The sequence below is a fragment of the Myotis yumanensis genome, unplaced genomic scaffold, assembly GCF_028538775.1.
Source record: "Myotis yumanensis isolate MYYU_CA2020_CCGP unplaced genomic scaffold, mMyoYum1.0.hap1 SCAF_19, whole genome shotgun sequence".
NCBI classification, from domain to species: domain Eukaryota; kingdom Metazoa; phylum Chordata; class Mammalia; order Chiroptera; family Vespertilionidae; genus Myotis; species Myotis yumanensis.
The window spans coordinates 11,546,841-11,571,621 of NW_027223770.1; the positions used below are offsets into that span (position 1 = coordinate 11,546,841).

Genomic DNA, 24,781 nt, shown 5'->3' on the forward strand with positions numbered 1-24,781 from the left:
TAGATGTCCAAGACAATTCATTTCCGCATTGTTTACAATACACGTAGAAGATCAGAAACCGCCCAAATGGCATGCCAACAGACAGAGAACCAATTCCATTAAGTTCATCCATATAACGGAACACTAAACAGCTATAAAAGGGAGGTGCAGAGGTTGAAAGGGCTCCTGACTCTCCAGGGAGCGGTGTCTGTGGAAGTCAATCTGACACACTGAGGCTGGCTCCCTGGGGCCTGCTGGAAAAGTAGGTATTGCTTAGGGGCGAGGCTGGGCTCTTCCAGGCTGGGCTAGGCTCTTCGGGATTGGCTACAGCTGTTCTAGTCTGGGCTCAGCTCTTCAGGGCTAGACGCCTCCTTTCCCTTCGGGACTGAGCTTTGGCTCTTTGGAGCCAGGCTCCGCCCTCTGGGACTGTCTTTGGCTATTCAGGACTAGGTTGGGGTCTTAGGGTCTAGGCTGGCTCTTCGGAACTAGGGTCAGCCCTTTGGGACGAGATTGGGCTATTAGGCCTTGGCTGGGTATTCCAGGCTGGTCCATTAAAATCAAATTGACCTGGGTGATGGGGAAGCCCGGGTCTCTACACGATTGCCTCCAGGAAAGGACCCGTAAGTGAGCATACACAGCCTGGGAATCAGAGGTAAAAAGGGCTGCTGACTCGAAGGAGAGGTGCCTGTGGAAATCACTCTGACACACTGAGGCTGGCTTCCTTGGGCCTGCTGGGAGAATAGGTATTGCTTAGGGGCTAGGCTCAGCTTTTTGGGGCAAGGTTGTGCCAAAAAATAAAAAAATAAAAATAAAAAAGAAAGAAAAAGAAGAAAGAAAGGAAGTACAGATCAGTTTATATAATATGCCACCATGTACATTAAAAGGGAAAGGAAAAAGACTGTGTTAGTCTTGGCTTATATTTACATTTTTTTAAGTCCCTGAAAAGACTTTTTTAAAAAGACACCAATTGGGTGATTACCTGATTGGAGAGCTGGGAACTGACCAGAGAGAAAGGTTTGGAGGGAGATGTGTTGCTGAATATATTTTTAATATTGCTTAATGTTTAGATCATATGAATGCAAAAGATTAAATGCTTTTTTAAAATAGCAGATAAGCAAACTAAAGGAAGGAAGGAGCAGTACCTGACTCTCCTGGGCTCTTTCGTCCTCTTCCGCCTGAGTATCAGTATTACCTTATATAAAAAAAATAAAAATAAATGGAGGGGGATGTTTAAAAAACCACAATCTTTTTTCCTTGTAATTGCACTGAAAATCACTCTCTGTGGAATTCCCAGATGCGCCTCTCAGTACACACACATGAGTTTCTGTCCCGTAGCCGGACCCCTGAGGGACCTGCGCCGGCGCTGGCCCCACTCCTCCAGCGTTCTCTCTTGGGCTGGCTCACTGCTGGGCAAGAATGGCCACCACATCCACCTGAATTTAGAGGAGCGAGGGACCATCTCTGCTCTCCCTCGCTGTGTACCTTCAGGACCCACGGCTGTACGGGGATGGCAGTCAGCATCTACCAGCTTATGCTTCTACCCACACTCAAGACCAGGGCGGAAGGCCCAGCAGTGGGGACACCAGGCACGCCCCTTCGCACGGGGCCTGGGTGATGCGAGCCCTCGTCTGACTAAAGGGTGGGAGAGCCAAGGAGGAAAGGGCCACACCGGGGAGCAGGAGCAGCGCATCGGGCCCAGAAACGGCTCCTTTGCAGGGAGCAGTGGGGTGGGGGAGAGGCGCCCCGGTCATCATTTTACCTGAGGAGCTGCTGAGCTGCCTCTTGTTTTCCTTGAGTTGAAGCTCCAAGTTCTTTACCTTGAGCTCGAGCTTCACCTTGTCAGACTCAAGAGACTGGACAACTGAATGCAAGGACTTGGCAGAGGCGTTTTCTCCCCTGAGCACCGTGACCTGCAACACAGCGGCGCGGCTTAGGCGTGGGAACAGAACGGGGCGGCGTGAACGTTCGCCCTGGAAGGTACTCTACCTCGTTCCTCAGCTTCTCCAGCTCGGCATCCTTCTCCGTGAGTAAGGCACTAGTGATGCTGATGGACTTCTGCAAGGAGGCTTTTTCCTCATCTGCGTCTTTTATCAACTGGGATTCTCTAAAAGACCAAAGAGTTAAAAATTCCAGAAATCAGCCGAGAGAGTGATCAGTGTACGACTGTCCTAGAGCAAACACACAATTAACCCGAGTTAATGTAAAGAAAAAGTGCATCCCAGGGGGCTTGTAGAGGGAGAAGGCTATTATGCTTCCAAATTTTACTTACTGTGAGGGGAGGAAAAGTTCACTATGCACAGACATGCTTGAATCTGCCTATCATTGTTTCCATTTGAGTTTAAAGAAACAGTAACTTTGGAAGACTTACGATTATAAAAACAAAAACAAATAAGACTGTTGCACCCCCAAAGAATTATTCTAAATATGAACCCCAGCTGAATGCTATTATTTCTTGAATAAACTACTACCAAGCAATACCAACAATTAAAATATACACATGCAAAGCGATTATACAATGTCATGCAGAGCAGTTTTATGCTGGAAGTATCGGTTGGTTCTCACTAATTTCAGTAACTTTTAGCAAGTTCCAGGAATGAGTTTTTGAGATCTAATGGGCCAAACAGTAGCAAATAGTACCACTACTATTCGGGCTGCAGGAGTCTTCCTCTTCCTCCATGGAACCCGAAGAGGACATTAGATTGCTCGTAGAAATGACAGGTAATTACATAAAGGCCAGAGCAGACATGTTAAAGTGGAGCTCCGGGGATAGAATGCACGCGTGGCGACATCGGGAGGAAGGGCCAGCACTGGGTTTCTGTCCTCAGCCTGACTCGGCTGTGGTCATCAGCGGAGGGGGGACCAGGCCTGGGAAATAAGGGAAACACCTGTCGTGGAGGGTGTGGGAAAAGAAAGGGAACGATGAAGGGAAGACCAGGAGGGAGGAGGCAAGACACAATAGACACAACCCGGAAGGGCCGGCTACTATGTGTCTGTGTGTGTGCACATTTAGATTTCTGTTGAGAAATTACATGCATTCGAGAGTGCCACGGTCACAGTCACCAGGGAGGAGGTCAGACTGAGCACGGTCACAGACTGGGAGAAACTAACTCCTTGGTGACAACTGGATGCGGTGTGACGTGTAGGCTGGACCCTGGAGGAGAGAAAGGACGTTCGTGGAAAAGCTGGGGGATCTGAGTAAGGTCAGGGGTCTAGCTGAGAGTGTGTGCGTGTCACTTTCTAGGTTTTGGTCAATGTACCAGGGGATGGACCATGTCCACGTGAAGGGACCGGGGGGTGGGGGGGCACGTGGGAGTACTCGGAACGAACCTGGCTACTCTTCTGTGAAACTCCAGTTTTAAAAATTAAAAAAAAAATTTTTTTTTAATTATATGCAGTGTGAAATGAGGAAAAAGACCTGGAATTACAATAATAGTTTGGAAAAAGACAAAACTGGAGAGAATTTTTCCTAGCTAGCCCTCAGGCCGGTGGACACGTCACTCATGGAGCTAATCCTCAGTGAGAACTCATAACTTAGGCAACAAGCCAAGTTACTCCCGGTTCTGCTGGGAAGTAACTGGGTGAGTGTGAAGCGTGTCGTGGTTCGGTCTGTTTCGGAGCCAACAGGAAGGACTGAAAGCTGAGGCCCAGGTTAGAAATGGAAGAATGTACATGTCTGGTTAGTGAGACCCAAGATATCCGGCACACGAATTACAGAATTCTCATGATTTATGGTAGATTCTACACAAAGATAAAATATTAAGTGTATTTATCTCATTGTGTGGCTGACACTCATACCCCGGGATGATAAGTAGTAAGAAAAGAATTTGAGACTTACAAACATTCCTGGAATTCAATATCCAAGCACTATCTGTACACTGACATGGGGTGAGCAGCGGTGACGCTGAATTACTGAGTGGCACCTTGCTAGGAAATAGGATCTTGCTCGGATTAAAACAAAACAACGATTTTAACGGGAGGAACGTACGAACCCTCCTTCCCCCTGGAAAGTAAGTATCTGACGCGATCCAAAGATTCAATAAAGCTCAGACTCCTTAGGCCTCTAGCAAACTGACTTGGTGGTTTACTCTATAGTAACACCTATTTCCAGAGCGTCACTTGTTAGAAAAACCAACTCAAATCTGAACATCATTTGAAATGTTTTTACTGAAAAAAAAAAAAAAGAGGAATTGGGGATTACTGAGCAGACTTGGGTTCTTCCATCAGAGGAACTCTAGTTAGCAAAGGTGTCACCGATTCTTGGTGTTGGGGCCCACCAGCCGGCGGGAGGAGGAAGGCACGGTATCTTGATCTGCTCATCCTCACACACACACAGCCTCTGAGCAAGGCCGCTTTAGAAGGAGAGGGCAAGCAGAACGCTTGCTCTTTGTACAGTTATCAAAAGACGCATGGTTGAGGAAGGGACCTAACTTGTGACAAAAGGCAGGACAAACAGCTGTTAGCACCTCATCTTTGGGGCAGATCCTCACTGCTGGCTTCCTTCACTATTTCTAAGCCCCAGCCCCACTGTGCAGACCGAGAGAGGCTGAGTTAAACCATTTAGCCAGCCACTGACCTCTGCGTCACAAATCACACCGGCAGGCAGGCCCGTGTTCCCTGAAGCCATGCTGACTGGGATGACTTGGTGTTACTCAAATGTCCAATAGGGAAGATAAGCAGAATAGGAAGGAAGGGCCGGAGGGGCCCGACATCTTTCCTCCAAGGGAATACTAGCCAGATTCTTTCCTTACTACTTGCACAAGAAATAAATTCTAGCAGTAAAGCAAATACCTTAATGTGTAACTGGGCAAGCTTTAAAAATGCAAGATAACAAGAACCAAATATTAGAAACATGAAGAGAAATGCAAATCAGTCAGGAAAAGTTTGCACTGCAATTCTTTGCTTTAAAAAAAAAAGATAATGTGTGTGTGAGTGTGTGTGCGTATACTGCTGAGAATATTCTACAAAACAAAAGCAAGACACAGAGGGACAAAGGCAGCCAAAAATATATATACGACCATTTGGTTTACTAAAAATATATGAAATTTATTTATTATAATGTGGATAGACTTTCTTTAGTCTTACCATGAAAGACACACAGATATAGCAAAGGAAGCAAGAGTAGGAAGGGAAAAGAGAGGAGTGAAGTGAGCATTGTAAGCAGCGACAGCTCGGAGACAGTCAGACAGCCAGCCACCCACAGTGAGCAGCACAGGACTCTGCAGAATTTGTCGAGGGCACTGTCTACCGGTTTCCAGCCCTGACGGCGATCTGTCATTTACACTAACAGAATTAATTCTGCCTCCAACAAGTCCACGTCTAAGATTTTGGCTCTCAAGTCCCTTCTTTGACATCAAAAAGCCTGGAGGGAGGGAGGGAAGCCAAACAAGTTCTCCCATCTGCTTGCAGACCTCAGGGGTCAGTTACGGCAAGTCAAGTTCGGCTCTGCCATCTCTCTCAGACATCTTGGAACCTGTTTTGAAGGAGGTCTGCCTAACGTGGAAACCAGTTTTCCAAAGAAATAATTACATTTTAAAAAGATACTTATATATATTTTTATTGATTTCAGAGAGGAAGGGTAGAGGGAGAAACATCAATGATGAGAATCGTTGATCAGCTAGCTGCCTCCTACACACCGGCCACTCACCCCCACTGGGGATGAAGCCCACAACCTAGGCATGTTCCCTGACTGAAAATTGAACCATGACCTCCTGGTTTATAGGTTGACGCTCAACCACTGAGCCACGCTGGCTGGGCAATGATTACATTCTTAAGAGGAAAATCTTGACTACATATTGCTTGCAATTCAATGTTTAGATACCAAAAAACTGTGGCAATACAGAAGGATGTTACTACTTTCTTTTTTAAAAATTTATCTTTATTATTGAAAGTATTACAGATGTCCCCTTTTTGTTACTAATTTCTTCACAAAAAGCAGCTTCATCCTACAGTCAGGAGTAAGTACTGCACTTCAATACAATGACTTCAGTGTAATGAAGGCAAGTCTATGCTTGCTTATGTCTATTCAATGGTCACTTCCAAATTAAACTGTCAACTAAGATCTCTATTTTTGTTTCAACAACTACAACTCAAATAACTTTATGATTTAAGTACTTTCCAGACTTTTGAAGTAAGAGCAGATCAAATTCTTTTTAGTACTCTATGCTAAATTTACTTGACTATGATACACATAGACCTATATACAAATCCTTTATCAAACTGACTTTAGAAGGTGTTTAGGGGTTCAAATTATTAGCTCAAATATATACTTGCTTTCAGATTTCTGAAACAGACATAACTTTCCATGAGGATTAATAAACAATTTAACAAAAAGAGAGAGAGAGAGAGGAAAAAAAGGTGTAGCCCGGCCAGTATGGCTCAGTGGTTGCGCCTCTACCTATGAACCAGAGGTCACAGTTCAATTTCTGGTCAGGGCACATGCCTGGGTTGCGGGCTAGATCCCCAGTAGGGGGCGTGCAGGAAGCAGCCGATCAATGATTCTTTCTCATCATTGATGTTTTCTCTCTCCCTCTTTCTTTTCCTCACTGAAATCAATAAAAAATATATTTTAAAAAAATAGTTGTAAATATGAAAACATAGATTTCATATTTTTTTCACTCCCAGAAAAATTATCATTTTTATCTGCATTTACTGATAACAAGAATGATTTTTAAGAGACTTTCTCCCAAACATATCCAGCACTGAAAACAGGAGCAGAGATGGTGAAATAGGAAGATAGGGATGTTCCACCTTTTGAAGCCATGAAAAAAGTCAACGCCCAATCACATTTTTTAAAAAAATATATTTTTTATTGATTTCAGAGAGGAAAGGAGAGAGAGAGATAGAAACATCAATGATGAGAGAGAATCATTGATTGGCTGCCTCCTGCACGCCCCCTACTGGGGACCAAGCCCACAACCCAGGCATGTGCCCTTGACCAGAATTGAACCACAGGCCGACACTCTATCCACTGAGCCAAATCAGCTAGGGCCCCAATCACATTTTGAAAGACATGTGGAAAGGACGGACAAAGCACAGCATCTTTCTTTTAAAATGAATAATAGTACGTGTACAGTGAGACAAGAACCAGCATAAAAATCTGAGGATCTGTGTCTTACACCTGCATCTGAGCTCTTGGCCAAGGTGCCTGACTCTTCAGGGTGGCACTTCATCCTTTTTTTTTTTTTTAGTTTATCTTTGCTGTTGAGGTTTCATCATTTTTAAATGCACGCCTCACCATATACTTCAGTGGGTTGTTTTGAGATTACAGACTTGAGAATTACCAACTGCTACGTCAATGCAAGGGGACATGCCAGGGCTTACATCAGCCGTTTTTATTTGTCCGCTGGCCAGGATGTCACAGGAAGAGCCCTATGAACTTTTTCACCTGACCTGGATAACTGCGGACATGAGCTGCTGCTGCTGCTTTTTTAAAACTTATCTTTATGGCTGAGAGTATTATAGATCTCCCCCACGAAGTTCTTTTTAAAGAAACAAAGCCTTATGGATGTAAAAATAAACACCTGAGGCCCACATGGGCGGGGCTGTGCCTGCACGCAGAAGCTGGGCTAAGGTAGGTCAGCCTGGTCACCACGCTCACGCGTGGTCATCTGGAGGACACCGGGCGGGGCCCGGGGCGTGGCGGTGACGAAACACGTGCATTCTGGTGTGAAACTTTAACCAAGAATGAATCTAATTAGAGAGGGAAAGGACGGATGGCACCCCTGGACCAAGGCCCAACATCCTTTAGGATGTAGCTTATGGAACTCAGATATCTTATGGGCGACGTGCAGCTCTCAATCCCTCAGCAGGTTTGCGGAGCGGGCAGGAGGGGCGCTGCAGTGTAAATAGCACCCATGGGCAGCTGCCTGGGCAGGGGAGCCCCTCGGCCCTGACAAGTAAGAGAATACTTTGCAAGAACATGGAGAATTCTTGTTTTTCTACTTTATTTCACTTTTTTTTTTTTTAATTTCTCTAGACAGAAACTGCACATTTTAAAAGAGCAGACAGGCTGTCAGGATGCATAAAAGCACTAAGCTTCTAAATGACTATTTCTGTGGGCCTGTGTATCCTTACTCAAAAGGACTGGAAGGCTTTCACTTGAATACTGTGTGATTATCATGAATAAAATGACAAAGCTCTTTTTTCTGAAAATACATGGAAACATTTATAATTATGTTACCCGTTATTATTGAAAAATTAAAATTTTTACATCATGGAAATCAGTGTTTATAGGCCGATCAATTACTCCCTGTAAAGTGATAGCATTTTCTAGTTACTGAAACTAGGAGGGAGCAGCAGTATCATACGAGACAATCTGCTTTTAGAAAACTTCCAAACAAATGCAACTGAACGTGACTTCAACTGCAGCTGTTCTTTTTTTTAGGAATGAAGACTGAGACTTTGGAAATGAGTTTTCATCATTTGTCAGTGGTGAGTACTGAGCTATCAGGATGCAATTTTCTGAATGAGAAGGTCGCACACTTTCTATAGGTCACCGCACATATCACCTCCTAACGTTTTCCTTATTAAACTCGCACACGCACACACATGCCAATGATAAACAGAAAAAGAAGACCTACCTCTTTTTCATTTCTAACAACTGATTGTTGAGCACAGACCTCTCCTCTTCCACCTGGAAAAAAGCACATACATGGAAGTTCAGTTCCTAACGAGCCGGCAGGGAGGCCTAGTTCTCATGCCCCGGGTTCCATTCCCAGGCCCCAGGCAGTGAGAGCAGCTGGCACCATATCACAGGATGTACAGCTATTTGTTTATAAACCATGTATGACCTGACTGACTCCCTTTCCTCATGGACTCGAGAATTAAAACTATTAATCAACAGCTGGTTTGCTCAGTGGTTAGAGTGTCGGCCGCCCACAGACCAAGGGTTCGCGAGTTCAATTCCTGGTCAAGGGCACATACCTGGGTTGCAGGATCCCTGACCGGATTGGAGTGCATGCGACAGGCAACCGATGGAGTGTCTCTCTCTCATCAATGTTTCTCTCTCTTTCCCCCTCCTTCCTTCCCTTCCACTCACTCAAAGAAAATTGATGGAAAAAAATATCCTCGAGTGAGGATTTACAAAACAAAACAAAGTATTAAACAACATCTGAACAGTAAAGGGGCATAAACCTTAGACCAGTGATGGCGAACCTATGACACGCGTGTCAGAGGTGACACGCGAACTCCATTGTTTTGGTTGATTTTTCTTTGTTAAATGGCATTTAAATATATAAAATAAATATCAAAAATATAAGTCTTTGTTTTACTATGGTTGCAAATATCAAAAAATTTCTCTATGTGACACGGCACCAGAGTTAAGTTAGGGTTTTTCAAAATGCTGACACACCGAGCTCAAAAGGTTCGCCATCGCTGCCTCAGACATTCAATAAATGTTAACGGATGAGTGAAAATGTCATGAACATTCTGGTTCCTTTCCTGAAACAACAGAGGCTGAATGTCACCGACTCAGGGAGAGCAGGAACAGGTCATCTGCTCTCTGTGGGCCTTGTTTTATGCTTGCTCTATCGCAAGCCTTTGTTTCTCGCCTATAAAATACAAAGGTTTCTAAAGAATCAAGTCATAAAACAGAAAGAAAGACAGAGGGAACCCTCTGGTGTAAAGAAGAGTGAAGATCCCAGCCAGTATGGGTCAGTGGTTGAGCGTCAACTTATGAACCAGGATGTCAGGGTTCCATTCCTGGTCAGGGCACATGCCCGGGTTTCAGGCTCGATCCCCAGTAGGAGGTGTGCAAGAGGCAGCCAGTCAATGATTCTCTCTCATCACTGATGTTTCTAGCTCTCTCTCCTTCTCCCTTCCTCTCTGAAATCAATAAAAATTAATTTAAAAGTTATATTTAAGCCCTAACCAGTTTGGCTCAGTGGATAGAGCATCAGCCTGCGGACTGAAAGGTCCCAGGTTCGATTCCAGGCAAGGGCATGTACCTTGGTTGCAGGCACATCCCCAGTAGGAGGTGTGCAGGAGGCAGCTGATCGATGTTTCTCTCCCATCGATATTTCTAACTCTCTATCCCTCTCCTTTCCTCTCTGTAAAAAAATCAATAAAAAAAATATATTTTTTTTAAAAGTTATATTTAAAAAAAAGAGAGAGAGACAGAGATTCTGTGGTCCAGCTTCACTCAGCCCCACTTGCCCAGAAGTCCCTGAGCACACATGAAAATTGTGATGGTTGATGATCACCATTTCTCCAAAATAAAACATGGCAAACTAAAAATAGCATTCCCTTCCCAAGCATTCATGTTTGGTAATTCAGGTTTGTTTAAGAGACAGGCAATCAACTAATGCATCAACTTATTTATTTATTTTTAAATTCTTATTTATTAATTTGAAAGAGAGAGAGAGAGACAGAGAGAGAGAGAGAGGGGAAGAGAGAGACAGAAACATCGATCTTACTGATGCATTCATTGGTTGATTCTTATATGTGCCCTGACTGGGGTTTGAACCTGCAACCTCGGCATATTGGGATGACATTCTAACCAACTGAGCTGCCTGGCCAGAGCCCATTCCTGACTCAGTTTAGATGATAACCCCGTGCAATGTTTTTTATATGCACCACGTGCTATAACCAAGAAGAACTGTGGATGAAATACTGGTATTGAGTCTCTAATCCTATCCAGTTGTCACAGGCAAACTGTAACCTCGTTCTGCAAATAACCAGGGGAAATCAGCACAGTTCCCATAGTGACAGCCGAGTGCATCTGCAATCCTTACAAAGGAAAAGAGGTATGAGGGTTGGGAATGATAAATCAGACATTTCAGAAGTGACTGCCTAAGATGACTATTGGAACAGAACTCACAGTAAGATGGTTATTTTTAGTATTTCCCATGAAAAGAAAGAGTGCTCTGCATGCTCTCCATTCCTCCTGAGACCACGTGACCCCCCTGAATCCACACCCTGTGCCTCCACCATCCACACATAGCAAGTGCCCCCCCCCCCCCGTCCCCCCCGTTAAAGATTGGGCTTTTGCCTGGCCAGTGTGGCTCAGTGCTTGAGTGTCGACCTATGAACCAGGAGGTCACAGTTCAATTCCCGGTCATGGCACATGCCCGGTTGCACATTCTATCCCCAGTAGGAGTGTACAGGAAGCAGCTGATCAATGATTCTCTCTCATCATTGATGTTTCTATCTCTCTCTCCCCATCTCCCTTCCTCCTGAAATCAATAAAAAGAAATTTTTTTTAAAAAGATCAGGCTTTTGGCAGCACAACTATCTGCAACGAAGCTTTGGACTGGACGTGTGAGGAAGTCCAAGGACATCTCAATGTCTCTACACCCCCTGAAAGACAGGACAGAACGTGAAGCCCTGGCTAAACACAACACACTCATTTCATCCCACTCCTGCCTGGTTCCACAACTCCTGCTGTCCCGCGGCCCGTGTGGGGAGAGAAGAGTAGAAACAACCACAACAAGGAGCTCTGAATGCTCCACGTAGGACAACAGTGGCAACTGTGACAGGAACACAAAGAAGGAGCCGAGAACTCTGAGCTGAGAGGCGACGAACTTTAGGGTGGGCTTCTGACAATGAGGAGAGGTTCACCACATGGGGAGGGAGAAGGGATGTCACGGCAGAGCTGTGAATAGAGATGACCAGGTACAGCAGGAGATGCAGCGAAAAAAGAGTGGAAGGAGCAGAAGTTACAAGGGGAGCATTGAGAATGCAGGTGGCGGTGCCAGGTGCTCAGAGAGGGAAGGAAGGCAAGATCGGTGGCGCCACTTGGTAAGCGATGACTCAGGCACGAGTCACCTCGGTGCCAAGAGCAGCATGCAGGGGGCTGGGAGGAAGAGGGGAGGTAGAAGACAGAGGCAGAAAACAGAACACTCTTTTTTAAAGTTTGAAAAGAAGGAAGAATTGGGGTTTTAAGTGTGAAACCGCACAGCAAGATTTAGAACTGCTTTCAAGGAAACGAGATTTCTCAGCCCACGGGGGATCTGAATGGAAAACTAGTGGTAGCAACTACAGGCAGCATGCAGACATCAGGAGGGACAGGTGACAAGCTGAATGGAGAAAGGAGACATAAAACAGCTGAAGCAAAGGGACAGACAAAATGTGGTCCGTCCACCCAATAAAATGCTATTGGGCCATGAAAAGGAACGAAGCACTGACACCTTCCACATCCTGCATGAACCTCGAGAGCACGATGCTGAGAAGCCAGACACAGACAGACACATGCTGTATGATGCCATTTATGGGAAATATCAAGAATAAGCAGCCCCGGCCGATTTGGCTCAGTGGTTAGGGCGTAGGGCATCGGCCCTCAGCCCGAAGGGCCCCAGGTTCAATTCCTGGTCAAGGGCACATGCCTTGGTTGCGGGTTCCCCAGGCCCGGTCAGGGCGTGAGTGGGAGGCAACCAATCGATGTCTCTCTCTCACATTGATGTTTCTCTCTCTCTCTCTCCTCCTTCCACTTGATCTAGAAATCAATGGAAAAAATATCCTTGGGTGAGGATTAAAAATCATCATCAAATCCACAGAGACAAAATTCACCAAGTGGGGAGGGAGAAGAGATTAGGGTTACCAGGGGCTGGAAGAGGAATGGGGAGTGACTGCTTACACAGGTGAGAATGAATGTTTGCAAAGCATGCTGGGAAAATTTTTCCCCTTGACAGGCAGAGCCAGAGTTATACTACTCAGTGATGTTCCCTCCGCGATGCCCCTTTGGGCTTCGGCTCTGACATGAGGTGTGACTAACCACCGAGCACTTGGATCTGGCTGCTAAAGAATAAAGAGCAGAATATGGCATTCTTTAACGTCAGGTTGGTTTCAGTGTCTAAAAAACTTGCCAGAAACCTGTGGGATTTAAATACAGGAGCAAACGGGCTGTGGCCAGTGTTCGTTCTGGGTGTAATGCACCTCCTGCACACCAATGCACAGGAGTGCACACATACACGTGGTTCCAGTAGGAATGTCTGTTCAATGTCTTAAAATTTAAAGTGAAGCGGAGTTCTACTTAGAAACAGCTGCCAAGCCTCACACCAAAACCGTATTCTTGGAATCTGTTCTCTTAAAGCCAATTTTGATGAAAGAAAAAACAAAATCTTAGAGAAAATCATTTTAAAAGTGTAGTAGGAAGAAGATACTGTCCTGTCTATGTAAATGCATTGCTATAAGATCAGCTAATAATGATCTTAATTTCTAGTTGCTTGCAAGTTCCCAGTGTTGGTGTGCTGTGTGTAAGGACCTGTCAGTGACTCCTACCCTAAGCCCTATAGCATAGCACACTCGGAAACACGGAGACACGTAACACAGGCGGCGTGACATCCCAGTAGGAAGGACCCAGCCACATGGAGCTCATCTGGAGTTGCCTCTAAGCAGCGCCCTGCCGGCAGCAGCAGGCATCGGCGAGTCCGAGACAGGGACGCCCACCCGAGGCCCACTGACCTTCTGATGACTCGTGACTTCGTCCCTGCTTCGCCCCAGCTCCTCGGCAAGTTTCACGTTCTCCGCTTTCAGTGCTGAAAGCTGCTGGGACTTCTGAGCAGCTGCCTGCTTCAGGGTTTCTCTGCAAGGACAGTGGGTGCAGGGTTACCATAGAAACAAGACAGGCACGGAAACTGTGGGAGCCGACCAGCTTCACAGCACTGAGGAAAATATATCTGGGTCACGTGCCCGATAGGATCTATAATAACAGGAGGCAGTGTTATCTCCACGCAGGAGGGGCTACATGGCTCTAACTTCTTCGGAGGAGGATTGCCACCTACGGTTATTACATTTTTTAAAAAATCTAATAAATTCTACATCCAGCCTTCTGCCACCCACATTTACCTTACTTCTAAACACGCCATACAAAATGCAACGTTACTATCAAATAAATGACAAGAGAAATGGTCAGTGCTCCTCTTGTCTTCAGGACTATATCCATTAGGAAGTCATACTAAAACCTACTTATGTTGACAAAGGGATTTACTTTGCCGCCAAGGTACTCTGTCCTAACTGCATTAAGTCTGTAATCTTTTTTTTTTTTTTTTTTATTGTTGGGTGTTTTTTTTTGCTGGCAGAAATAAAAATCTAATGGTCTCATTTGTCGATATCTGTCAGAATCAAGTGCTGGCCTGAATCTCAGTATATTTTTTTTGCCAACTAGAGGTGTAATCCCAAAGGAAATGTAGTTTTCTAGTTATATAACAGGTGTTTTTTTTTTTTTTTTAAATATATTTTATTGATTTTTTACAGAGAGGAAGGGAGAGCGATAGAGAGTTAGAAACATCGATGAGAGAGAAACATCGATCAGCTGCCTCCTGCACATCTCCCACTGGGGGTGTGCCCGCAACCCAGGTACATGTCCTCGACCGGAATCAAACCCGGGACCCTTCAGTCCGTAGGCCGACGCTCTATCCACTGAGCCAAACCGGTCTCGGCATATAACAGGTGTTTTTATTTGGACTATATTCTTTCCGTAATGCTAATCTGTAATTAAAGGAAATAAATGTAATAGCCTGCTAACCTATCTTGTGAATATCAGCATATAAAACACTAGAGGCCTGGTGCACGAAATTTGTGCGGGGGGGGGGGGGGGGGGGGGCCGGGGCGGGGAGATCCCCTCAGTCCAGCCTGCAACCTCTCCAATCTGGGACATCCCTTTCACAATCCTGGACTGCTGGCTCCTAATCGCTCACCTGCCTGCCTGCCTGGTTGCCCCTAAATGCCCCCCCCCCCCGCCAGTCTAGTTGCCCCTCCTGCCAGCCTAATCGCCCCCAACTGGCCCCCCCGCCAGCCTGGTTGCCCTTCGCAGCCTGCTGTTCAGTCGTTTGGTCGTCCCTCACTAACCCCCCTGCTGGCCTGGTTGTAGGCAGCCATCTTGTGAGGGTGTGAGGGTTAATTTGCATATTACTACTTTCTTATATAGGATGAGCAGGGCCTGGCTGGTGTGACTCAATGGTTGAGCATCAACCTATGAACCAGACGGTCAGGGTTCGATGCCCGGTCAGGGCACATGGCCAGTTGCAGGCTCAAGCCCCAGTAGGGGACATGCAGGAGGCAGCCGATAAATGATTCTCATCATTAATGTTTCTGTCTCTCTTTCCCTTTCCCTTCCTCTCTGAAATCAATAAAAATCTATTTAAAAAACAACAACACAAAAAAACTTGAGCTGGCTAACTCTATTTACTAAGCATCTTTCCAAGGTTAAAATTAATCCAAAATATACCTCCCGAGTTGTTAACCTCCCTACATGGACATTCCGAATATTTTATTTGATCACTACATTGTGGTTTTATGCCATCGCAGGTTTTGATACAATTATGAATCTTGAGTCTGTGCTGGCTACACTCCATTTAGCAAGCTGCCATACATGGCTGAATTCTGAGTCCAGTCATCTGGGTATAAATCCATCCGCTGACGCATGAACACATCTATTTTTAACTTCAATTGTCTAATGGGTGGCAGTGCTTGGCATCTCAGTTTTCTAGATTTTTAGTTCTCCATCCACCTACAATATGCACACTGGGCTGGCCTCGTGAAGATTTAGGGGAATAAATCTACAAAGCAATTCTCTCATTAGCACATTAAATTTGTTGTTTTACAGAGATATTTATTTAGCAAGTGAAGGAAAACTGAGACAGAGGGAATTTTAGCCTCAGGTAATTAGTCATTCAAAACCTAGGAGGCTTGTCCTAGCCGATTTGGCTCAGTGAATAGAGCACTGGCCTGCGAACTGGAGTGTCCAGGGTTCGATTCTGGTCAAGGGCACATGCCCGGGTTGTGGGCTCAGTCCCCAGTAGGGGGCATGCAGGAGGCAGCCAATCAATGATTCTTTCTCATCATTGATTTTTCTCTCTCTCTCCCTTACTCTCCAAAATCAACAAAAGTATATTAAAAAACAAACATCAAAACCTGGGAGGCTTGATGTTAGCCATGGATCAAAACATACACGCACATAAGACAGCTGAAGCCCATCTTCTGTCTAATCAATTCCTGACCAAATAAAAGGTTTTACGCATGATGAAATCATCATAAGCCAAACCTTTCGCTCCCATGTGAGCGCTGCCCTCCTTAGGGGATATTTGGTCTCAGCGTTTGTGTGGCCTGTGAGAGACATTTGTGATCCTATTCTTTCTCTAGGAAAGATTTCCATCTTTTAAAGGTTTTTCAATCCTTGGTGTCTATTAGGAGCCCACAGCGAGGAAAATTAAAACAAGGGGTCTAAGAAATATCAAAATGTTCTAAATCTTTGTTCAATGTTTTAAAATCAACAAAAATGCTTATTTACACATTTTCTCATTGAATCCTCAAACCCTTAAGGAAGCTCATGGTATTATTTGTATTTTAAAGATGAGGAAACCGAGGTTCAGGGAACTGAAAAGATTTGCCCCAAATCATAAAGGCAGCAGTAAGCTGTAGAATTGAGGAAAATGGACTTAAAACTGGTGGCCGGCCAGCATGGATCAGTGGCTGAGCGTCAACCTATGAACCAGGAGGTCACGGTTCGATTCCCAGTCAGGGCACATGTCTGGGTTGCGGACTCAATCCCATCGGGGGTGTGCAGGCGGCAGCCGATCACTGATTCTCTCTCATCACTGATGTTTCTATATCTCTCTCCCTCTCCCTTCCTCTCTGAAATCAATAAAATGTATACATATTTAAAAAACTGGCGGCATGGACCTGATTTGAAAATAGAAACACCTTTTTTTCTTTGGAGCGCGGTGGGTACATGCACTTCATAGAGGTGGGCCAGGAAGAAGTTAATCAAAGCAGCCTAGCCTGGCCCAATGGCTCAGTTGGTTAGAGCATCACCAAAAGGTTTCGGGTTTGATTCTTGCATTGTAGGTCCCAGCCCCAGCTGGGGCACTTATGGGAGGCAACCAATCGATGTTTTGTTTTTTTTCCTTTCTCTCTCCCTTCCTCTCTCTCTAAAAAGATCAATGAAAACTTATTCTTGGTTGAGGATTAAAAAAAAGCAGCCTAGGCTCTGTCCGCCTTGTGACCTGGCCCCTTACCTGGACCACGGCCATCAGGGATCAGGGGAGTACGGCTCCAGGGAAGAAGACAGGCCGAGGTTAGAGGGGCAGTAATACCGTCTTCTGCCCCTGGTCCTCTGCTTCCACAGGCATGACGCTAAGCTTTCAGTGCTTGTGGGGATCATTCAAGGAAGGGGGCACAAAAGCCATCTGTCTCTTATGAGAGGTGAAACCACCCCACGCTGTGGGGGAGGAGGCAGGACAGAACGATTGAGCAAGGACCTTGAATACTTCAACACCAACCAGTGGAATGACCGTGACCAGAGACCAGCAGTCGTATAGCTGGGAGGAGGGATCATATTCGACGCCCAAGCTCTCTTGGTGAGGCCCACTCCGGCCCTGCCCCTCCGTTTCCTAGTAAGGCCCAGAGAGCTCAGAGGTGGGATGCTGGCAGTGGGGCGCTGGGTTGGGGTAAGGGCCACCAGCCAGCACACATTTCATCTTGGTCTTTACCACACCTGTATTTCTGACTTACGACAGTGTGTTATAGGGACTACTTCTCAGGTACAGGAACACCGAGGGGGCAGGAGGGAGACTATTTTTACTCCATGTACTTGTCAAGTTTTTGTTGTTTTTTTTTAAATAATTAGCATTGTTTTCACGTTTGTGATTTTAGTAAGTTCCACAACATCTCTCACAGGAGATAAACTTACATTTCTTTCCTGAATTCTTCCATTTTCTGATTCTCAACAGTCAGAAGTTCTTTCGACTTGTTCAGCTCTTCCACATTTTTCAAGTTGTTTTCTTTAAGTGTATCCAACTTAAAGACCAAGAGAAAAAAGCTCGGTGAAATTATCTCGTTTTCCAATGACATGATTGAATAATGACAAATTATTCACGAAAATAGGCATTAAAAAAATAGTGAACTCAGTCACTTATAAAAACAAAATCACCCTGGTGAAAAGACTGCATATGACCAAGTGTTGTTAACTGTAAACCACCCCCCTTTACAGCTAGTTGGATTCCTGTACACCTGGTCAAAATGTCAGACTAAACTGCTTCGTAAGTTAAAACGAAAGTTTCATTTCACCTTGTGTACAATTCCTGACATTTGTCATTGAACTTGCTATTCAAGTATGAACCATCTTAAAAAAAAAAAGAAAGAAACTGCAAAGGCTTGACCTCAGTAAGTGTTCTTCTTTGTAATGAAAACAAACCTCTCTCCTTAAAATTAGTGATTTAGGCTATGATATTTTTCAACACCAGTACCAATTTTAGATAGTCCTCATTTTAAAAGTTACTTGAAACAAAACATGTGTAGACGGGGATAAGAGTTACCCACTGGAACTTCAATCTGAGAAGGAAAAAGCCATGTAGTGGTACTGAAAGGCCCTCGCACAGGCTCAGCCCCACCACCTGCCCACGGGGGACACAGCCAGGAGTAGGGCCGGCCTGGCCCCTGGCGGGAATCCAGACGTGGGACAGGGGTGAGTGGGGACGTGGCCAATCACAGGCTCTGGCAGGGAATGCAGTTCTAGGTGGGGAGCCCTTTAGGGGGTCACCCATCACACAGTGTGTGCTCCGGGCGCCGGCTGGCTCTCTGGGATTTGTATACTTATCTCCCATGGCCAGAGAGACTTTTGCTCTGCCACAGGTCACCAGTCAGGAGTCCTAAAAAGTGTCTTGCTAATTTTTACACACCATCTTCCTGTTCGCGCCCTCTAACATTCCAGTAACACAGAACAAGAAAAACAAAATATCACAGTGGGTCCAGAAAATGATTCATACAGCCTTGATTCATTCTGGCTGCAACCAAGACACCTGGGCGTATGCTATTGAGGCACACGATTCTAGCCTCAGAGGTAAGAGCCAGTCCCTAAAACCTTCTCATTTACTTTAGTTTCTAACGTTGATGATCATCAATGATTTTTAAAATGTTTTTATATTTTTAGCTTGAAGTCTTCTCCGAAGACTGTCAAGTCTATAAATATACTCCCTATCGTGTCGAGTTTTATTGATCCTATAATTACCTCAAAATACTCGTGTCTTTCACAGATTCACATCCTGGATCTTCCATGAGAAGGCCATGTCTTTATTGTGCTTTACTTAATGTCTTATCTGCTTGTTATGTTTAAAAGCACCTAAAGGCCCTAGATGGTTTGGCTCAGTGCATAGAGCATCAGCCTGTGGACTGAAGGGTCCTGGGTTCGATTCCAGTCAAGGGCATATGTCTGGGTTGCAGGCTCGATCCCCAGTAGGGGATATGCAGGAGGCAGCCAGTCAATGATTCTCTCACCATTGATGTTTCTAACTCTCTCTTCCTCTCTGAAACCAATAAAAATATATTTTAAAATATAATAAAAAATAAAAGTACCCAAAGTTCTATAGAATTGTATGTACACTATTCCAGTGAATCACCCTGCTTAGGATTTAGGTAACATCTTTCCAAAGGCAGAAAGGACTAATATGAGTTGGAGGGTGGAGGAGGGTATAAGAACGAGAATGCTACTTTTGGACAGAATCGAAATGATCGACACCACAAATGTATCCAAGACCCAGAAGTGACGAATTCAAGATGACACAATTGGGAACCAGTACTGAATTAGGCCAAGAAAAGGCCTACGTCAAACTCGGAGCTGAGGAATGAAATTTAGTGGCTCAAAGTTGGGAGAGAGTTGGAAAAAAAATGTATGTGATCTAAGAGAAAAGACACAAAAACTAGAGCATGTTATCAGCGCCTCCTCTCAGTAGTTCTATCAAACAGTCACCACAGAAAGCCACGCTGTTAGGGTTTCCCCCTTGTTTTTAAAAGGTGGATCCTACTAGGGAAGCAATGAAGTAATACACTTTATTTAATATTATCGTGGTTCTGGTGTACAATCGACTCCGCTAACGAAGATCAAACCTGCATGAGGCCACGCTTCAAAAAAATAAACAATCCTGAGTTAATGATCAAACATCCCGTGAAGTCGATAAGCTGTCCTTTGTACAAAAAGCCATTTAAATCTGATTACTTCATTCTGGAGTTTTTCATTTGTTTGCTTGGTATCCTCCAAGAAGGCGAGAGTTTCCGACTTCTCTTTGGTCATCTGTTCCATGATCTGCATGGCGTCTTCCGCTGTTTGAGCAGCCTAAACACAAGAAAGCACTGTGAGGCACGGGGCCAGGCTCGCCAACCCCACGAGGTCAACGCTCAGGCTGCGCTGCCCAGGGGTCACACGGGGACGGGCCCGCCTGAGGTCCCCACACGCTGACTGAGTCATGAGGGGCTCTGCTCCCTTCCCAGGCCATTTCTCAGTAAACCGGTTACCATTGGCCCCTCTGAACCTGTGCCTTCCGAGCGACACTGACAGTCACACTCGCCATCCTGGCTTAGGCTTGAGAGAAACATGCAGTGACAATCAAGAGCGATACCCTTTCGTGGCTGCATTTTTCTCTTAATCACATGTACCCGTTCTAAGCTTACAATACTGGCCTTGCTAGTTCAAACTGGGGGGCTTTTGAAACCACTCAGAATTGAGGTGGGGAATTTTTCAAGTAAAAATAAAAATTATTTGCGCAATTAGAATGTAAGGGTCAAGTGCTTAAGGAGTAGCACTGAATGGAAATGTCTATGAGAAATGGTGGGTAATGAATATAAACATGGCTGTGAATAAAAAAGATAATATGAATAGGGAAATAAACCCTTAGCTGGCAATCTGTAAAAAAAAAAAAAATCATAAAATAAATGAAAACCCTTTTAGGCAGCTGCTTGCAACTACAAGTGGTCCAATGACACATAGGGGAATTCAGTGTTATGCCTTCCTGTTCCTAGCCATGCAGGTTCCACTGGAGCCTTCCAACTCCAAATGGATGGACACAACGAAACAGTAAAAAGCCAAATAGAAGACACTATATATTTCTAACAATGTGCCCATTTTACTATTGTTCATAAGCCTTAACCATATTTGAGCCCAGCTGATGTGGCTCAGTGGTTGAGCATCGACCTATGAACCAGGAGGTCACGGTTCGATTCTTGGTCAGGGCACATGCCTAGGTTGTGGGCTCGATCCTCAGTGTGGGGTGTGCAGGAGGCAGCGGATCGATGATTCTCTCTCATCATTGATGTTTCTCTCTCTCCCTCTCCCTTCCTCTTTGAAATCAATAAAAACATATTCTATAAAAAGAGCCCCGTTTGACTTTTTCATGAAAATGTCCCCCTCAAGCTAAAAAGTATATCCTTGTTATTCACAGTTTACAACTCTTTCTAATGGAGAGAGACCTGCAATTAGACATTTAGTAAAGAAGTGCCCTTTCGGGTGGCAACAAACAGCTGGAGACATACAAACAACGGAGAAAATGGGGTGGACTGCCTTGTAGGGAAACGGACAAACACGCCCTGGCCACTAAGGAGTTAGTGCAGTGTTAGTCCAGGTGCTCAGTGCTGGGACCTCCCACGTTACCGTGAATGAGTGGAGAGTCTCGAGCTCTCTAATTTTAAGGGTGAGCTTGCTCTTGTCTTTCCTCAAGATACGATTTTCGTTCTGAGACTCTAGGAGGTTGGCGGAAATGTGGCTGTTGGTTTTGGCCAGCTGGCTGATCTCCTTCTGGAGGATGAAGTAGCTTTCGGCCAGCGTCTCCTTCTCCTTCAGGAGCTCATCCCACTTCAGCGCCACTTCCCTCTTCTCAGCCAGCAGGCTGCTGTTGTCCTGCAGCGCCTGCGCCCGGTCGGCCACGGCCGCCTGGTGGCTCAGCCGCAGGTCATCCAGGATCTTGCTGAGGCAGCTGTGCAGCTCCTGCAACTCCAGCTTGGACTTGGACAGGGAGGCGAAGTCGCTGCGCAGAGTCTCGATGTTGGCAGCCAGCCGCGCTGTCTCTGCAGTCAGGAGCTCCTTTTCCTTCAGGATCTCCGCCACCTTCTGCTCGGAGGTGCTCTTCTCTTGGACGAGTCCCACGTTTTCGGCCTGGAGCTCCTTGGTGGACGCTCTCAGCTCTTCCAGCTCCTGCTCCAGGCACGCTGCCCTCCCAAGTAACTTGCTGTTCTCGTAGGAGGCTGACTCGCTCTCCTTGGCCCGGGCCTCCTGCTCCAGGAGCAAGGACTGCTGCACCGCGCGCACCTCCTCCTTCAGTTTCTGGCACTCCTCCTGCAGGCTCAGCCCGTCCCTCAGCATCTGGTCCTTCTCGGAGCAGCACGTTTCCAGCTCAGCCTTCAGGCTCTCCCTGGCCTGCTGGATGTGGGTGTGCTCCTTTTCCAGGTGCTCTTTGGCGCTCTGGGCCTCTTTCAGCATCAGTGAGAGCTCGCACTTGGCGGTGGCCAGTTCTTGGTTTTCCTTTTTTCTCTCCTGGAGCTCTTTCTTCAGAGCATCGAGGTTACCCAAGAGCTTCATCTTCTCTTGCACAACGAGCTTCCTGTTTGCAGACTCTTGCTCGTACTTCCTTTTAAGCTCTCCTATGCAGTTGATGGAATTCTCTCTTTCTGCAAGTAAATCTCCGTTCTGTGTTTCCAGCACAGACTTTTCCTTCAGGAGGCTGTCCAGCTGCCTTTTGATCTTAGACACTTTCTGACAAACCGTCTCCTTCTCCGAGGTCAGGTACGCGATCTTCTCGTTCAGGCTCGTCTCCACGCGCACGGCCTCCCCGGAGCACTGGCCGAGTTTCTCAATGACGAGCCTATTTTCACGCACGAGTTCTTCCTTCTCGGCCAGGAGCCTCCTCTCAGACATGGCCAGGATCTCCTTCTCGTGCAGGAGCTGGATGCACTCGGAGTCCGTGATCTCCCGGCTGGCCTTAATCTCCTCCAGGAGCTTCGTGAGGCTGGTGTTTGCGGCCTGAAGCTGCATGGCCTCCAGCTCGGCCTTCCTCAGCCCTTTGCTGGCGGTGTCCAGCTGCGCACGGAGCCCGCTGGCTTCGGCGCTGAGCAGCTGCTTGACCTGGAGCGCAGTGGCCAGGCTGGTGCTGAGCTTGTCCTGGTCCTGAAGCAGTGCGCCCTTCTCCAGCTGCAGGTCCCTGCTGCTCTGCAAGAGCCCATCCATTTCGACCTTTAGGGCTACGCATATGTTTTCAAGGCCCGACTGCTTCTCCGCCGCTGACTTTTTCTCCGCCGTGAGATCTTTAACCTCCTGCACCAAGGCCTTCTGGTCTCTGACCAGCTCCTCGTAAGAGCTCTGCAGCTTCTTAATGGTCTTGTCTTTATCTTTAGCCACAGCAAGGTTCTCGCTCACGAGCTTCTTGACGCGGTCCTCCAGGTGGTCTTTTTCTTCCCGGTCCTTCTGGCACTCGGCGGTCAGGCTCTCCTTGCTGAACTGGAGCTCCTCCACGAGGGCCTGCAGGGCGGCTCGGGAAGCCTGCAGAGAGGCGTTTTCCGTGCGCATCTTCAGGAGCTCTTCCTGTGCGACAGTGACTTCCTGAAGCAGTTTCTTTCTCTCTGCAGCCAGAGCTTCACTCTGGAGCTGCCCCTGCTGATGCAGCTTTTCGTCTAAGAGTTGCTCCTTTTCTAAATTAAGGGCTTCGTTTATCGACCACAGCTTCCGCTGGTCTTCCTGGAGGAACGTTACTCTGGTCTCTGCCTCTACAAGCTTGGACATGAGCGCACCTTTCTCTGACTTTAAAGCATTGCCCTCCTGCGCCAGAAGCTGCTTCTCTGACCTCAGACCCCTCAGCTCTTCTGACATTAGCTCGGTTTCTCTTTGGGCTGATGTTAACAAACAAGTTAGCGACTACAGAAACAAAAGGTGGGAAGAATGGAAATAAGGTGAAATCAAGCAGATACATGCAAGCCCAGATAACTTAATGCAGCCTAAATCATAAAAGTTAAAATTTTTATAATAAATGTCACGAAAACTATCTGAATAACAAGGGAAAGAGTACTGAAGAACAGAGCCCATAAAAGATACTACAGAGCAGGATTAGCTCTGCAAAGGGCCGAGACAGCTATTAGTTTCTTTTATCTTTCAGAGAATTTTTGAGATTATTCTTGATAGCTTTCTGAAGGTAAAAACAGTAGTGTGGCCCGGCCGGCTCCATGGTTGAGTGTCAACCTATGAACCAAGAGGTCACAGTTCGATTCCCGGTCAGGGCGCAAGCCCAGGTTGCGGGCTCAGTCCCCAGTGTGGGGTATGCAGGAGGCAGCCAATCAATGATTCTCTCTTATCACTGATGTTTCTATCTCTCCCTCTCCCTTCCTCTCTGAAATAAAAAAATATATATAAATTAAAAAAAAACCAGTAGTGTGATTTTTGACATCAGGGCATAAGATTCTTCCCTGACATTCTAATTATCCAACAATGTCTATGTAGAAACGAGGCACAAAATAATCTTTAAAAATACAATCCAATGAACTATAAAAAGTGAGCATATTTTCAAAAAAATAGAAGTGCGGGGGCCGGGGGGGGGGCGGTGGCAGGGTAAGGGCAAGGGGAAAAAATCTGTTGCTTTCAAACTCACAGCAGGCCCTTACTTACTAAAGGAGAGTTGCTGGCCTGACACGGATCTAGTCCCACTATTACATACAACATTAAAAATACAGATTACTTCGCTAAGCTCTGGCAATGAAAATAAGTGGGTTTTTAAACAAATGCACTGGTTTACAGATACATAAATTGACCACAGTGTCTCTACCAGCGCCGTCCAGAACTTTCAGCAGTGGTGTAAATGTGCTCCGTCTGCACGGTCCTGTGTGCTAGCCTCTAGCCACATGTGCGAGCACTTGAGCACGGTGAGTGTGACTAAACGGCCGACCTTATTACAATCTGACTTACATGCAAAGCGAAATGAGTCAGGAAGAAAAAGCTATGAACCACGTGATTTCAGTCATATGTGGGATATAACACTGACACACACAGTACGGTGGCCCCCGGTGGGAAGAGGGGCGGGGAGTAGTAAAGGGTAAAGGGGGCCACATGTATGGTGGT

General features: G+C 46.0%; 1 protein-coding gene across 5 annotated transcripts in view; it reads right to left on the bottom strand.

Annotated features, from left to right (window-relative positions):
- The window catches only part of CLIP1 (CAP-Gly domain containing linker protein 1), an 85,444-nt gene that overhangs the window by 4,537 nt on the left and 56,126 nt on the right, over positions 1-24,781 (bottom strand). For 4 of the 5 annotated variants that reach the window (XM_070399786.1, XM_070399785.1, XM_070399783.1 and 1 more), the window contains 7 exons: positions 19,907-20,023; positions 17,606-17,712; positions 13,378-13,498; positions 8,559-8,611; positions 1,966-2,083; positions 1,739-1,889; positions 1,122-1,171 (listed from right to left, as the gene is read on the bottom strand). In XM_070399786.1, coding sequence (XP_070255887.1) covers positions 1,122-1,171; positions 1,739-1,889; positions 1,966-2,083; positions 8,559-8,611; positions 13,378-13,498; positions 17,606-17,712; positions 19,907-20,023 — 717 coding nt within the window. Of the gene's footprint in view, positions 1-1,121; positions 1,172-1,738; positions 1,890-1,965; positions 2,084-8,558; positions 8,612-13,377; positions 13,499-17,605; positions 17,713-19,906; positions 20,024-21,334; positions 23,588-24,781 lie in introns of all 5 variants that reach the window. The other variant, XM_070399787.1, reaches the window with a different exon arrangement.